General features: G+C 37.4%; 1 protein-coding gene across 8 annotated transcripts in view; it reads right to left on the reverse strand.

Annotated features, from left to right (window-relative positions):
* PUM2 (pumilio RNA binding family member 2) overlaps nucleotides 1–17,831 on the reverse strand; it is a 103,002-nt gene that overhangs the window by 38,621 nt on the left and 46,550 nt on the right. For 7 of the 8 annotated variants that reach the window (XM_055400873.2, XM_055400874.2, XM_055400879.2 and 4 more), the window contains 3 exons: nucleotides 14,506–14,631; nucleotides 11,108–11,250; nucleotides 9,507–9,636 (listed from right to left, as the gene is read on the reverse strand). In XM_055400873.2, coding sequence (XP_055256848.1) covers nucleotides 9,507–9,636; nucleotides 11,108–11,250; nucleotides 14,506–14,631 — 399 coding nt within the window. The remainder of the gene's footprint in view (nucleotides 1–9,506; nucleotides 9,637–11,107; nucleotides 11,251–14,505; nucleotides 14,632–17,831) is intronic. The other variant, XM_055400880.2, reaches the window with a different exon arrangement.

Below are 17,831 nucleotides of genomic sequence, written 5' to 3' on the forward strand. Positions count from 1 at the left end.
GGTTCCAAACTGGGAAAAAGAGTATGTTAAGGCTGTATACTGCCACCCTGCTTATTTAACTTATAAGCAGAGTACATCATGAGAAACGCTGGGCTGGATGAAGCACAAGCTGGAATCGAGACTGCCGGGAGAAATATCAATAACCTCAGATACACAGATGACACTACCCTTACGGCAGAAAGTGAAGAACTAAAGAGACTCCTGATGAAAGTGAAAGAGGAGAGTGAAAAAGTTGGCTTAAAACTCAACATTCAGAAAACTAAGATCATGGCATCCAGTCCCATTATTTCATGGCAAATAGATGGGGAAACAATGGAAATAGTGACAACTATTGTTTTGGACTCCAAGTCACTGCAGATGGTGACTGCAGCCATGCAATTAAAAGACGTTTGCTCCTTGTAAGGCAAGTTATGACCAACCTAGACAGCATATTAAAAGGCAGAGATATTACTTTGCCAACAAAGGTCCATCTAGTCAAAGCTATGGCTTTTCCAGTAGTCATGTATAGATATGAGAGTTGGACTATAAACAAAGTTGAGTGCCAAAGAATTGATGCTTTGGAACAGTGGTATTGGAGAAGACTCTTAAGAGTCCCTTGGACAGCAAGGAGATCCAACCAGTCCATCCTAAAGGAAATCAGTACTGAATATTCATTGGAAGGACTGATGCTGAAGTTGAAACTCCAGTACTTTGGCTACCTGATGCAAAGGACTGACAAAAGAGGATGAGGATAGATGGCTGGAAGGCATCACCAACCAATGGAAGTTCCAGGAGTTGGTGATGGACAGGGGAGCCCAGCGTGCTGCAGTTCATGGGGTCGCAGAGAGTCAGACACAACTGGGCGACTGAACTCAAATGAACTTAAATGTCTAAACAAAGCTGTTTTCCCAAAGAAACTGTACACTTTTTAAGACTTATTCCTAGGTACTTACTACTGTAAATAATCTTCAAATTTTACATTTCAAAACATTATAGTGTTGGGAGTTCCCTGGCTGTCCACTGTTTAGGACTTGTATTTTCATTGCTGTGGGCCTGTTTCAATCCCTGGTGGGGAACTAACCTGACCCAAAAAAAAAAAAAAAAAATGCTGTTGGCTTACAATAAAGATTTTATGCTTGATTTTTATATCTGACAACCTTAGCAAAAACACATTAATTCTACTATTTTATCTGCAGATTTAGTTACTATAATCATATTTTCTCCAAATGACAATTATTTCTTTACACAGCTTTTTCATTTTATTCAAATTTCTCTCAAGTTATATAGCACTGGCTAGGATCTTTAATACAACATTTAAGAGAAGTATCGTTAGCAGAACTCCTTGTCTTTTTCCCAATCCTAGATGGAAAACTTTCAAATACTGAGTATAAATAGGAAGTCTGTCATCCTTTGGAGTGGGATAGTTTGTTTAATTCTCTTTGACTTCCCAGCAAATTAAATCTTCTGATTCATATCTGTAAGTCAACATATAAATTTATTATAATGTTCCTGCATCTTTTGAGAAATTCTTAAGATTTGTATCTCTTAATCTTTTAATGTGGAAAATTATACTGTGTGAGTTACTAATGCTCATCTTGCATTCTTGGGATAAAATCCAACTTGTTCATAGTGTATCATCCTGCTTTATACTGCTAGATCTGGTTTGCTAGTATTTCAGGATTTCTAAATCCATGTTCATAAGTCTGATCAGCCTACAATTTTTCTTTTCTGCACGTTTGATAGTTTTTTTTAATATCAAGATTAAGCTAGCACCATAAAATGGCATGGGGAGACCAGTCTTTTTCTATTCTCTACAGTTTTAAAAATTTAAACTAATTCTTCCTTGAATGCCTAGTATCATTCAGCAAAAAAGTTGTGTTAGCCTGGAATTTTCTTGTAAGACTTCTTGATTACTCAATTGACTTAAGAGTAATGAGCTTTAGATTTTCTATGTATCATTGAAACTGTTTGATAGTTCTGTTTACAATTTCCAATTTCCTAACATGAGATTGATTCCTAATATCCTGTTATGATTATTCAATTTTTCCAATATTGGTTATTTATGTCTTCTCTATCTTTTTTTTTTTTTTGATGAACCTCTAAGAGGTTTATCGTGGAGAAGGCAACGGCAAGCCACTCCAGTACTCTTGCCTAGAAAATCCCATGGTTGGAGGAGCCTGGTGGGCTGAAGTCCATGGGGTCGATAGGGGTCGGATGCGACTGAGCGACTTCACTTTCACTTTTCACTTTCACACACTGGAGAAGGAAATGGCAACCCACTCCAGTGTTCTTGCCTGGAGAATCCCAGGGACGGGGGAGCCTGGTGGACACGACTGAAGTGACTTAGCAGCAGCAGCAAGAGGTTTATCAACTTTATTAGTCTTTTAAAAGAAGCAACTTTTGGGATAACTTGACCTTTTAAATTGTATGTGTGTCATCTATTTCATCTACATCAGTTTTGATCTTTATTATTTCACTTCCTAATTCTTAGAATTTAATTTCTTCATTTTATGGTTCCCAGATAGAAACTTATTTTCTAATGTATGTATTCAAGCCTATATACTACAGCTATTTCCAGAAACATGGATGGACCTAGAAATTATCATAGTAAGTGAAGTAAGCCAGATAGAGAAAGACAAGGAATCGTTAAGGAAAAAAAAAAAAAACACCACATAAATGAATTTCTCAAGAGGCAGGTCAGGTGGTCTGGTATGCCTATCTCTTTCAGAATTTTCCAGTTTATTGTGATCCACACAGTTAAAGGTTTTGGCATAGTCAATAAAGCAGAAATAGATCTTTTTCTGGAACTCTTGTGCTTTCTCCATGATCCAGTGGATGTTGGCAATTTGATCTCTGGTTCCTCTTCCTTTTCTAAAACCAGCTTGAACATCTGGAAGTTCACGGTACACGTATTGCTGAAGCCTGGCTTGGAGAATTTTGAGCATGACTTTACTAGCGTGTGAGATGAGTACAATTGTGCGGTAGTTTGAGCATTATTTGGCATCACCTTTCTTTGGGATTGGAATGAAGACTGACCTTTTCCAGTCCTGTGGCCACCGCTGAGTTTTCCAAATGTGCTGGCATATTGAGTGCAGCACTTTCACAGCATCATCTTCCAGGATTTGAAATAGCTCAACTGGAATTCCATCACCTCCACTAGCTTTGTTAGTAGTGATGCTTTCTAAGGCCCATTTGACTTCACATTCCAAGATGTCTGGCTTTAGGTCAGTGATCACGTTATCATGACTATCTTGGTTGTTAAGATCTTTTTTGTACAGTTTTTCTGTGTATTCTTGCCACCTCTTCTGAATATCTTCTGCTTCTGTTAGGTTCATACCATTTCTGTCCTTTATTGAGCCCATCTTTGCATGAAATGTTCCCTTGGTATCTCTAGTTTTCTTGAAGAGATCTCTAGTCTTTTCCATTCTGTTGTTTTCCTCTATTTCTTTGCACTGATCGCTGAGGAAGGCTTTCTTATCTCTCCTTGCTATTCTTTGGAACTCTGAATTCAGATGCTTATATCTTTCCTTTTCTCCTTTGCTTTTCGCTTCTCTTCTTTTCACAGCTATTTGTAAGGCCTCCCCAGACAGCCATTTTGCTTTTTTGCATTGCTTTTCCATGGGGATGGTCTTGATCCCTGTCTCCTGTACAGTGTCACGAGCTTCTGTCCATAGTTCATCAGGCACTCTTACCTATCAGATCTAGTCCCTTAAATCAATTTCTCACTTCCATTGTATAATCATAAGGGATTTGATTTAGGTCATATCTGAATGGTCTAGTGGTTTTCCCTACTGAATTTGGCAATAAGCAGTTCATGATCTGAGCCACAGTATTCAGGTCAGGAAGCAACAGTTAGAACTGGACATGGAACAACAGACTGGTTCCAAATAGGAAAAGGAGTATGTCAAGGCTGTATATTGTCACCCTGCTTATTTAACTTATATGCAGAGTACATCATGAGGAACACTGGGCTGGAAGAAGCACAAGCTGGAATCAAGATTGCCGGGAAAAATATCAATAAGCTCAGGTATGCAGATGACACCACCCTTACGGCAGAAAGTGAAGAGGAACTAAAAAGCCTATGATGAAAGTGAAAGAGGAGAGTGAAAAAGTTGGCTTGAAGCTCAACATTCAGAAAACTAAGATCATGGCCTCTGGTCCCATCACTTCATGGCAAATAGATGGAGAAACAGTGGAAACAGTGTCAGACTATTTTTTTGGGCTCCAAAATCACTGCGGATGCTGATTGCAGCCATGAAATTAAAAGACGTTTACTCCTTGGAAGGAAAGTTATGACCAACCTAGATAGCATATTACAAAGCAGAGACATTACTTTGCCAACAAAGGTCTGTCTAGTCAAGGCTACAGTTTTTCCCGTGGTCATGTATGGATGTGAGAGTTGGACTGTGAAGAAAGCTGATCACTGAAGAATGGATGCTTTTGAACTGTGGTGTTGGAGAAGACTCTTGAGAGTCCCTTGGACTGCAAGGAGATCCAACCAGTCCATTCTAAAGGAGATCAGTGCTGGGTGTTCATTGGAAGGACTGATGTTAAAGCTGAAACTCCAATACTTTGGCCATCTCATGCGAAGGGTTGACTCACTGGAAAAGACTCTGACACTGGGAGGGATTGGGGGCAGGAGGAGAAGGTGACGACAGAGAATGAGATGGCTGGATGGTATCACCGACTCAATGGACATGAGTTTGAGTGAACTCTGGGAGTTGGTGATGGACAGGGAGGCCTGGCATCCTGTGATTCATGGGGTCGCAAAGAGTTGGACACGACTGAGTGACTGAACTGACCGACTGAACTGACAAGTGAATTTATGTACAAAACAAAAACAGATCCACAGACACAGAGAACAAACTTACAGTTGCAAAAGGGAAAGGATGGAACAGAGAAGTTTCAGATTAACATATACACCACATACCAAAAAGATAACTAACAAGGACCGACTGTGTTGCACAGAAAACTATACTCAGTACTTTGTAATAGCCTTTAAGAATCTGAAAAGGAATATACACATATAACTGAATCACTCTGCTGTATATCTGAAACTAACAACACTGTAAACCAACTGTACATCAATTAAAAAGAAAAAGCCAATGTACTCCTCTTCTGTTTTGTTGAACTGAACTGAAACAAGTTTAAATATGCAGCATTTTCATAATCAGTTCAAAAGTTTCTAATTTCTATTATATCTTTGTTACTTAAAGAGCTTGATAAAACACAAGAGATTAAAAAAGACACACTCCCCACACTCAAGAATTGCACAATTCATAGAGAAGGCAACGTACTATATTCTCAATCCTAAAATGCCACTTATTTGCAGACCTGACACTGATCAAATAACTTCCCTTCGGAAGAAATCTGTAGCTCTTTCACTTTAATTTTAAGACACTTTCCACCTCCAAACGTGCTAAAATAATTAACAAGTCACAAATAGCTAAATGAAACACAAGGCAGACAGAAGTACTAAAGAAAGGAGCAAATTATGTGCCACAAGAATGACAAAAGCAGAAATGATTATTATTTTGTTCCTTTTTTTTTTGGCCATGCCAAATGGCAGGCAGATTTTAGTTACCCAACCAGGGGTTGAACCCACGCCCCCTGCATTGGTAACACTGAGTCTTCAATCACTGGACCACTAGGGAAGTCCCAGAAGGAATAATTATTCATGAACAAGCACTGGGAAAGATTCAGAAAGGCTTCATGAAAAGGATCTTATTAAAAGACGAAAAGGAAAGTTAATCACAAGTATAAAGCAAGGCTTTAGAAAGGAAAATGCAAAACTTTATATCCCAATTTTGCTTAAAATGTATAAAAAGGTATTCTAAAGGAAAATGTTGGCTAGGGCTAAAAGCATAAAAGGATGTTTGTGGAACAGTCTGCGGTCTAGTATGTTAAAGTATAGAACCAGGAGACTGTTGATGAGTTTAAAAAGTAGTTTGGAGCTAGGTTAATGGAAATGTTAGCAACCAGAATGGTATAAACTAACCTAGAATTTTGAAAGGTAACCGAAAGAATAAAAAGATGAAATAAACTGAAGAGACTAGAGGCTTACAGAGTTAGCGGGAGGACATAGGAGAGGCTGAACAAGAATAGCAGAGATGAAAAGAAGTGAACATGAGATAGAATAACTAAGAATTGGCAAGTCATTGACAGTGGGCATAGAAGAAATTAAGACTTAAAGATGACTCTGAGGATGAAGTAAAAAATTTCTAGCTCAAGTAGAGAAGGAAGTTAATAGTGAAATAGGGTAAATAGATAAACAAATCTGGAGAAGTGAGCTCATTTTGGGACATTTTCAGTTTAAAGAATAGCAGGAACATATACATGGTAATATTTTGTACAAAGGTAGTAATGTGTTACATGTTCAGAAAAGAATCCAAGGTGCAGATGTAAACTCACTTGGTGTACTGGCACAGGAATAATAGGTGAAAAGTGAAACCAGTTAAGATTCTCCCACAGAAGGTATATAAAGCATCTCTATTTTTCCAATACGGAAACTGAGGTTCAAAGAGGAAAGCAAATTGGTCAAGGTCACACAATCAAGTGGCAGAGTAATATGACAGATCTGACTCCAAAACCATCTAGTCACTAAACTAGACTGTCATTTACATTTAACTGATATACTGAAGAAAGGGAGACTGACAAAAAGCATGAGAAACATGGGAAACCCAGGAGAGTGAAATATCACACAAATGTCGGGGAGAGGAGTTTCAGAAAGTTAGACATACAACAAAGAATTGAAGAATGAAGAAAAATAAGGATGGAAAGGAAGTCATACTCTGGCACTGAGTTACATTCAGTTCAGTTCAGTCGCTCAGTCGTGTCTGACTCTCCGCGACCCCATGAATCACAGCACGCCAGGCAGAACTACTGAAAAAGAATCATGGAGGCAGGGCTTAAAAAAGCAGTATGAGATAGAATATAAATTCTGAAAGGGATCAATAGAGTAAGACGAACACAAGAGAGAAAGATTTTAGGATGAGGAGACAGACTAGTATCATAGTGGTTATAGAAAAGGAGGTGGCAGAGGGAGAAAGACTGAAAATATAAGACGAAGAAACAATGGATGGCATATATATTCATGCAGAAGGACTGAAAGTCTATAATCAACATAGTACAAGGAACAGGGATTTAATGGATGAGAAGTGAAACACAGAATGTGGAAAAGCTAAGAACTCTATGCGATTTGAAGAAACAAACACCAATTTTCTTAAGCAAGCTCCTCTATTAGCACATAAAATTTTATAACTACGTAACTATTTGAATAAAGGAGAATTATTTCATCATAGTCCTGGGCAGAATGAAGTACAGAAGACAGAAAAAAGTTTCATAGTGAGAGAATGATATAAACAATCAACATGTCACTTGGGAACACCAATATTAATTCTAGTAAAGCCCTTTTTATGAGAGGGATTTTTACATTTATAGTCATAAAGGAACTAAATGCCGTGGCTCAGAAGATTAGGTAAAATAACCTGATTTCCTCCTAAAAGTTTTACCTGCTTTTAAACTTCTCATCACTCCAAAGACAGTCAATTCTTTACAGACAAATATACTGTAAAAATGTGGTTTTCTGTTAGGATTACCAACATAGAGTTCACTGGTGAACAAAACCAAACAAAAAAGCAAAAAACTGCTTTGTTATAAAACGGAAGTGAACATAAAAATAAATCTTGAGAAGATCAAAGTTAATAAAATTAATAGCAAAATACCTTGATGTTTTTAAGTCAACAAGAACATGAGCTGAACATGAGGAACAGGAGCAAAGGCATTTATAGGAAGTAAATAATAGGACCAGCATCAAAAGTCTAAAAAAAATAAGCAACAGTAAAAGGGAGTAGCAAATATACACAAGCCAGAAGCATTCTCTTAAATCACAGTCCTACTTAGAATCTAGTAAGGCAGGACTATGGTATTCTGTGACTCTTCTCCCTTTCCTATTTATGGCTAAGAAACAAGAGGGACCCAGAATAGTCTTAGCAGGGGCTTTCATAAACTCCCAGTTCAGTTCTTTTTAGCTTTGTTCCATCCCTCCATGTGCCTATAATTTCAGCTTCACAGTCCATTTCACAAAGGGCTGCTTTTGCTAGGTCTCTAATCTATAGCAGCTCTGGGTCAGTCGCTTCCATGAAGCAAGGATATAGCTGGGGTAAAAACGGAAAATAACGAGAACAGCCCAGTTCTACTATCATCTGTACTTCAGAGACAGTATTAACATCCTTTTGCATTCAGTAGACTAAACAAGACGATAAATTCTGACCTTAGAATTTCAGAGAACATAATGAATGTAATTGATACAGAATCCCTCAAAACAATATAAAGAAATACTTAGCAGCATGTTAAAAAAAGCCTCAATCATGTAAGTCAGGACCTTCTCCAATGCATTAAACACATCTCCTACATGATCTGAAGAGAAAATTTATCTACAGCACAATTAAATGAAACTGGAACATGTATTTCATTAATAAGTACAGTTGACTCTTGAACAGCACAGGTATTAGGGGCACTGACCCTCTGTGCAACTAAAGATCTGCATGTAACTTTACAGTCAACCCTACCCACCCACTATTCTGCACCTGCAGGACTGAATCAACCACAGACTATGTAGTGCTATAGTACATCTTTATTGAAAAAGATTCAAGTACAAGTGGACCCACACAGTTTAAACCAGTGGCTGTTCAAGGGTCAGCTGCACTCTACATAGTTAAAGGGTAGAATCCCTCAAAACCATATAAAGAAATACTTAGCAGCATGTTAAAAAACCCTCAATCATGTGCATGCTTAAAAGTGGGTCTTTAGGAGTGTGGAGATAATGAAGGAATAGAACAAGAGGTGATGCGTTATCTACAGACATTCAAATGTAACCTTTAAATTTCACTTTAAAAACATAACAAGTGCCACTTTATTAGCTTAAGAAAAAGACCTTCCATCTTTCACTACTACTAAAGTAGTAATTTATACACAAATTAACTTTACAAAAAATGTATTTTGCTGGTCTTTTCTAAAAGTTGTACTGCAGCAACGGGCAGAAACTTTACTAAATACTGATGCCATTAGGTTTTAAATACCAACAGATTAAAATACTATAAATGTACTCAATAAGATGAACTAAGTCCTAAGTGGAAAATGTTAGCTGTACATTTCTCAACATTAACTAATTAAATGAGTAACCTCGTAAGGCAGGAATGGCAAATAGGTTTTGTCTTACATGCTAACAAATGATTTCTTAAAGCACTGCATTAAGAATTCTGGGCTCCGCTCCATTAGAAAGATGCTATGATTCACACTATAAACAGACTAATAAAAAATGTTTTTGAGAATTCTAATGCACATTTGTCCTCCCTGTCATTAAGTCTCACAAAAGATATTGATTTCACCTATTGGCACCTGAGTTCTAAATAATTTATTGCAGTGCAGGATTTTAAGGCGTGTTGATTTTTCTCACTCCTTGGTGTGACAATCTACTTTAAACCTTTTAAATCTATCCAAGTTTCCACAATTAACCAACTATATACCTGGCATGCCGGTAGCAAGACCCTGACCAAAAGCCAAAGTTGGATTTGCTGCTGCAAGTGATTCAGCTTGCTGCCCTTGCTGGCCCTGATTGGGAGTAAGAGGGCGCTGACCTGCCCCAGCACGGAGAACCTACAAAGGACAAATGATTTCCTTAGAAATGATATTAGAAAATAACAAATTAATTTATCCTGGACAACTTTATATTGCAGATAGCCTTTGGGTATTCTTTGAAGAAATTTACATTCAAAGAAATGTCAGTTTACCATTAAAAAGTACAAATTATGTAATCCAAGAACATAATCTATTAAGCAACATGAAGATTTTAGAAGGTCTTCACAAAAAATTATTTCTAGTATTTGTGCTTTCTAACTTACCAAAGTAGCATTAAAATGAGAGAGAGATTTGGGGGGAGGGGCAAAATTTTAGCTGAAGAAAAAAGTTTAAATTTTGTAATTTTCTAAGACTGAAAACTATAAATATGATGATTCAATTAGTCTCTTACAAGATTGTGATGCAGAGTGAAAACTTCTAATTTAACCAGGTTTTTAGGATTTAGAAGCTTTAATAAAGTGAGCAAAAAGCTGCTTTTTACTGTAAAATCTTAGCGTGAAAAAAGGAACAAAGATTTCATCAAAAAATGTGAAAACTCTTAAGAATGGTCAAACTTTACTACTTCATAATACACAGCTCTTCTTGCAGTGATAATACACAACCATGATACGCATTAATTTCACAAAGGCAAATACTTCAACAGTTCAGGACAAGGGGGGATTCATCTCAAGTACAACCATGTAAGCAAGCATCATGCCACAAGTATGGGTACTATTTAGGCAATGTGATTTTTTTTTAATTTAGCCAAAGAAAACAGACTTTAAGAGTATAAAATGGTGCTATGGTATACTCTACAAGGACTGAGTCAAAGGACAGCTTTAACAGAACATCAACATAGTTTAAAAAGAAAATTCAACTGCCAAGTAACAAACACTGTACTTGTCATTAAGTTGCTTCTTTGGAATAAGTATGATAAATTTGACAACCAGAATTCTGGCACTTTTATCAAAATTTTTCTTTGACATTTATTTACAAAAATAGCTTCAGGAAAGCAGAAACCAGGAAAAAAATCTTCAAGATAAACATTTTCTGTTTTAAGAAATTAAATCTAACCTTTACTGAAAATATTTCATCTTTCCTTGCTTAAAAACAAAGTACCCAGTAACCTCCTTTTTCTGGTCAGAAATATATTAATATTTAAAATAGTAATTTAAATACCAAGAAGAAAATGAACTGACAATCATTTTAATAGAAATATTGTGAGTATATTTTAAGAAGTGAAGAAAAAATTAAAAACTGTTAAAGAGATTTCAAGACAGTTTCAAAAACGGAAATGTAGAAGTGGAATACAACTAAATATTCAAATTCATATAATTACAACTAGAGGGGAAAAAACCCATAATACTTGTGTATCAACTATATGATAGGTACTGTGCTAAAAATAAACACTGGGAAAAATAAACAAAGAAAAAACACAGATCTTGAATGCAAGGTGCTCATACAACTTCAAAGACTCTTTAGGTATTATTTAATGAAGGCAAGCCTATACCTGTTGCTGTCCAGGCTGAGCTTGTGATGCTGCTTGTTGATTTGCTGTGTTGTTTGCCGCAGCTGCAGCTTGTTGCTGAAATAAATTGGCTGGATACACCCCCCACGGAACACCATAATACTGAGGTGGAACCACTGCCGGACCTAAACCCCACATCCCACCCCCCCAAAAAAATTTTAAAAAAGTCACTACATTTTATAGAATAAGGTTGATCAGTTACCATTAGATCATAAAAAAGGAATAGTGAATAAGACTTAAGAGTAGATGTCCTTACAATCCTATATCCACATGGAATCGCTTTCCCCTTTCCCAATTCTACTAGAGACAAAGTCTACTGAGGCATGGATTATTAAAAAAAACAAAGTATTCAGAGGTGGTATTAATGAAAAGATATGAAACTAAACTCAAGAGGGACAAATGAACTGACAGGACACTTTTCAACTTTTCACCTTTTCAACAGCTACTGTATGCTAGTTTATGCACTTGACACTGGCAAATAGAAGCATTAGACAACATAAAGATTTCCTATATTCAATTCATTACTCTTTTTAAAAAGGAATACTTTTTAACTGAAAACATTTTGGCTCTTAATTTGTAAACTATAACATGAAACTAGGGAACATTTTGGTACTAAGCTTGCTAAAAGTATATTTTATTTGTAAACAGAATTTTAAAATATTTTCATATCTGAAACAAAATTCGTTACAATTCTCACAAAGCAACTGAAAATCACATAAAAACAAATGAAATGTCAGTGCTTATGTGATTAGGAAACTGGAACCAGTGAGTTAAGAACGAACGATATCATATAATCATAAAGGGACACAGACATAAGAAAGCAACCCATGAAAAAGAGAGTAAATTCTTGCACTATCTATTTTATCCAAGATAAAACTTAATTTCTGGTCAGTATGTTCAGTTCAGTCGCTCAGTCGTGTCCGACTCTTTGCGACCCCATGAATCACAGCACGCCAGGCCTCCCAGTCCATCACCAACGCCCAGAGTTCACTCAAACTCATGGCCATCGAGTCGATGATGCCATCCAGCCATCTCATCCTCTGTCGTTCCCTTCTCCTCCCGCCCCCAATCCTTCCCAGCATCAGTCTTTTCCAGTGAGTCAACTCGTCGCATGAGGTGGCCAAAAAGTATCACACAAATAAGACCTACCATTAAATTAATAATTAACACGTCATGTTTCCTGGCTGATAGAACAAATATGTCTTAAATTCCACTGATATGATTTTAGCGTATCTGGTGGTGGTGGTGGTGGTGTAGTCGCTAAGTCGTGTCCGACTCTTGCGACTCCACGGACTGTAGCCTGCCAGGCTTCTCTGTCCATAGGATTCTCCAGGCAAGAGTACTGGAGTGGATTACCATTTCCTTCTCCAGGGGATCTTCCCAATCCAGGAACTGAATCTGGGTCTCCTGCACTGGAGGCAGATTCTTTACCAACTGAGCTATGAGGGAAGCATTACCTATTAGTGTATCTAACGTGTATTTTAGAAAGTCAAACTCCTGGTTTCACTTTTAGAAGAAAATAAAGCCCAGTGTTAACTGAACCACTAACATGAAAAGCTTAAAAAAAGAAAATCTAAACACAGTTTAAGCAAAATCTACATTAAAGACTCTTAAAACATAAGAAAAGGATTTATGAAGAAAGACTACACTGTCACAACAAAACAAAAGAATCAGACATCCAGCTAATATTTCTATGTCCAAAAGTAGCCAGAAGTCACCTGTGGCTAAACACTTGAAAGTTGAATAGCCTGAACTGAGATGTGTTCCAAGTATGTAATACATACTTACTATGGGGATTTTGAAGACTTAGCATTAAAAAAAAAGTACCTATCAATCAATAAAAAAGTACTTATCAATAAAAACTATCAATAATCAATAGTTAAACAGATCACTGAAATTAAGTTCATGTTTTTTACTTTTATAATATGGTTACTAGGAAAAAAAAATCTAAGTTACATTATCTGGCTCACATTCTATTTCTACCAAACAGTGGTGATCTCAGAAAGTCTAAGTAAGTCCAGAATGCCAAGAATCCTTATCTTGAAACTAATGATCACTTAAAGTTGATTCTTTCAGGTTCCATAGATTCACAGATTAATGATTCTCTGTATTTAAGATATACCAGCACTTTACATATTAACATCCAGTTAAATGGTACCACGAAAGCTCACATCCTTTATGGAATCACAGGCAGATCTACACCAAAAGTACTCATTGTGACAGGTTAGTTTCAGTGGGCTAACTAAGGAATCCAGCAGGAATTTGAAATTAACATTTTCCCCCACATCTTAAAATTCTTGTGTAAAAGTCCACAGATACCTAAGAAACCCACAAATGCCTAAGAAAAAAATACCTGTTCTGCAGGCATGATAATAAATAACTACCAGAAGCGGATTTAACATTAATTGACCAGTGGTAATTCAGTGAATTTATCACTGACAGCTTCAAGTTATGAAAAGTTAGTCAATCAGCAGCCTCAACCAAGGAAACACACTTCCATGGTTGATATCTACCTGCTCATGTCTTGGTAACCAACATAAATTACGCTTAAGACTAATTCATTCCTGTCTCTATAACTGACTCAATGTAAAACAACTTCTCCCTCCAAACCCTAAACAACAAATCACTTTGCTCAATAATATTGTGCCAAACCAGTACACAAATCTTCCTTACTTAAACAGGAAATACAATTTGGTTTAAAAAAAATTTTTTTTTCCAGCTTTGGTGCAATATAATTGACACGTGACACTGTGTACTTTTGCTTTTTAGTCCACATTTTGAGTGGTAGTTATCAGGCTTTGACATTTACTAATATATTCTTTCCAACTCAATCCCATCTTTTCATCCCTCAGCTTGCCTGTTTATTCTGATATAGCTAATTAAAGTTTACTTTTTAGATCCTCATTCACGCAAGACTGAACACCTCTTTCCCTTGTCGTATTCCTGACCTGGGTATTTACTATTCCTGACCTGGGGGTAGTTGCGACAGAGACTCCTGTGAGTGTCCAGCTTATTTTCCGAGAAGTAACTTTATTTGCATTGTCTCTGTGGGTAAATGGGATCAGTTACAAGAATAAAGATTTGAAAGAGTCGGACACAACTGAGCAACTGAACTGAACTGAAAGTAAGATTTTTGAAACTATAAAACTAAAATGTAAACCAACTATGCATAGGAGGAAAAAATTTATGAGACTTAGGTTTTCTCCTGCGGCGTTACAGTTGAAAAATAAACTAACTCTGGAAATTTCATTTCACTCTAGATATATGTTTCAGTTTTCCCTAGCCTAGGAACTTCAAATTGCCCCAACAGACAAAAGTAAAGCTTACCCCCAAATTAAAACTAAATCCAGAACAAGCAACAAGTATTAACAGTAAGTTACCTGCTAATGTAGCTGCTGCAGCCAATCCTGCTGCAGTATATGGATCAGTCCCTGGAGGAGCAGCACTAATAATATATGGATTTGGCACAAATGCAGCTGGAGCAAGGCCTGCTGAAAATACACCAGCTGTATTTGAAAGAGAGAGAAATAATAAAAACATATGCATGATTTTCTTCATTAGGAAAAAAAAATTTCTATTCTGAAATTGGGGTTGGGGAGGAGAGAGTATATGATGGTTCTAACTCTTATTACCTAAGTGACCTTGAGCATGTAACGCAACCTGGCTCTGGGGTTCTCCATGTATGAAACAGGTACATAACCAGTAGTTTCTGTTCAAATTAAACATAAACCGTCGTACAGCACTAGCACAGAACAGGCACACAATGCATGTTTAGAGTCAGAACCACTATTGTTCAACATGGTTTTTCATTCGGTCTTTATTAAGTCAATATGAGCTAGGGATTCAACACTGAGGAGGACAGATATGACGTGCCTCACAAATCACAATCCAGTCAGAGAAACATGTAGAATACAGTGTAAGTGCTCTGAGTACAAAGAGCCAGGATATCAAAGGAGCTTTTGGTAGGATGGTATGGAGTTGTGGTAAGATAAAACTGGAGCCATAATCAGAATGAGACTCATGAAGAGTTTCCTGGGTCATGTTAAGCAATTGGGACTTTACTCTGAAAGTAAAACTGAGTTTTAAGCAACAGAATAAACCCACTTCTGAGTCTAATATATGCCAATATAGATTTGGTAAAGGAGGCTAAGGAAGATTTATGCTAGAATATCCTCTTCTGGAAAGTAAATGTGAAAAGTACAAGCTAGGAAATAGCTAAAGAGAACATGTTTAAAGGAGCTCAAAAAGGTTCAAGTTGAAAAGATGGGGGGGGTGGATATAGGCATAAAAAACAAGTAGACATAAAATAACTTTTATGTTTACTATATTATAGTGGTTTTCATGTTTCTGGACTGTGATGCACAATGTAAAATATTATTTCACATGGACCCAGCATCCACACACGCAAATGCCACGAACAAAAATCTCAAAAAAATGTTTACCCTTATGAAATTTCAATGCACTCTAAATTGCCAATTTTAAGAAACAATAGCCACAACCTACAATACTGATTTCATGCCCAGGTAACACATGGCCATTTGAATAAAGCAGAGGGTTCAATCAAATACTTGCACTATTTAAAAGATCATTTGCTCAAAGTTGCATTCTTAGTTATGCCCTAGATCAAAGGCTTTTGAGATTTCCCTCGAGTGCCTCTACTGTCATTCAGCTCAGTTCAGTTTAGTCGCTCAGTCGTGTCCGACTCTTTGCAACCCCATGAACTGCAGCATGCCAGGCCTCCCTGTCCATCACCAACTCCTGGAGTCCACCCAAAACCACATCCATTGTGTTGGTGATGTCATCCAACCATCTCATCCTCTGTAGTCCCCTTCTCCTCCTGCCCTCAATCTTTCCCAGCATCAGGGTCTTTTCAAATGAGTCAACTCGTCGCATGAGGTGGCCAAAGTATTGCAGTTTCAGCTTTAGCATAAGTCCTTCCAATGAACACCCAGGATTGATTTCCTCTAGAATGGACTGGTTGGATCTCCTTGCAGTCCAAGGGACTCTCAAGAGTCTTCTCCAGCACCACAGTTCAAAAGCATCAATTCTTCGGCGATCAGCTTTCTTCACAGTCCAACTCTCACATCCATACATGACCACGGGAAAAACCATTGCCTTGACTAGATGGACCTTTGCTGACAAAGTGATGTCTCTGCTTTTTAATATGCTGTCTAGGTTGGTCATAACTTTCCTTCCAAGGAGTAAGCGTCTTTTAATTTCATGGCTGCAATCAGCATCTGCAGTGATTTTGGAGCCCAGAAAAATAAAGTCAGCCACTGTTTCCCCATTTATTTGCCATGAAGTGATGGGACCAGATGCCATTATCTTAGTTTTCTGAATGCTGAACTTTAAGCCAACTTTTTCACTCTTTCACTTTCATCAAGAGGCCCTTTAGTTTTTCTTCACTTTCTGCCGTAAGGGTGGTGTCATCTGCATATCTGAGGTTATTGATACTTCTCCGGGCAATCTTGATTCCAGCTTGTGCTTCCTCCAGCCCAGTGTTCCTCATGATGTATTCTCCATAAAAGTTAAATAAGCAGGGTGACAATATACAGCCTTGAAGTACTCCTTTTCCTATTTGGAACCAGTCTGTTGTTCCACGTCCAGTTCTAACTGTTGCTTCCTGACCTGCATACAGGTTTCTCAAGAGGCAGGTCAGGTGGTCTGGTATTCCCATCTCTTTCAGAATTTTCCACAGTTTATTGTGATCCACACATTCAAAGGCTTTGGCTTTGGCATAGTCAATAAAGCAGAAATAGATGTTTTCTGGAACTCTCTTGCCTTTTCAATGATCACAACAAGAATAAAGATGTTTTGATATACATGTCTATTCCCATAACTACTAATTAAAAAGTCAGGACCTAACTTTATAATCTATATTTTTATGATTTAAAAAGACTGCTTTTAAAAACTCAAAATACTATTAATATTTAAGTATATAAAGTGGAAAGCCAAAGTCCTCATGTAACCTTTACTGAATGACCATTAGTTTATAGCCTTCTCAATTTTCTTTTTTGACTTCAGAAATGATTTTAATATAGGCCTCTCCATATTTATACAACAAAGCTGACAAAAAGCAGGAAGGTTTCAAATATTTGAAAAAGAAGGAATTACTTTGACCTAATGGATATATTAGGGCTTCCCAGGTGGCACCAGTGGTATAGAACCCGCCTGCCAATGCAGGAACAGTAGATGTGGGTTTGATCGGGTTGGAAAGATCCCCTGGAGGAGGGAATGGCGACCCACTCCAGCATTCTTTCCTGGAGAATCCCATGGACAGAGGAGTCTGGTGACGTATGGTCCATCAGGTCACAAAGAGTCAGACACAGCTGAAAGCAACTTAGCACAATGTATATATATTGAAACTTCTGCCAAAAAAGGGAAAACTTATTTTAAGCTCACATGATTCACTTAGAAATACTTACAACATATGAGATCTCCAGCCATATGCTTGTGTGTGTTCCTGTTGTTTAGTCACTAAGTCATGTTTGACTCTTCTGCGACCCCATGACTGTAGTCCGCCAAGCACCTCTGTCCATGGATTTTCCAGGCAAGAATACTGCAGTGGGTTGCCATTTCCTTCTCCAGGGGATCTTTACCCACCTAGGGATTGAACCTGCATCTCCTGTACTGCAGGCAGGTTCTTTATTGCTGAGCCATAGGGAAGCCTATTATGTGTGTGTATACATAAATGCATATGTTTGCA

This window comes from Moschus berezovskii, chromosome 11, assembly GCF_049115385.1.
Source record: "Moschus berezovskii isolate FMDL1 chromosome 11, NW_MosBer_1.0, whole genome shotgun sequence".
In the NCBI taxonomy this organism is placed as follows: domain Eukaryota; kingdom Metazoa; phylum Chordata; class Mammalia; order Artiodactyla; family Moschidae; genus Moschus; species Moschus berezovskii.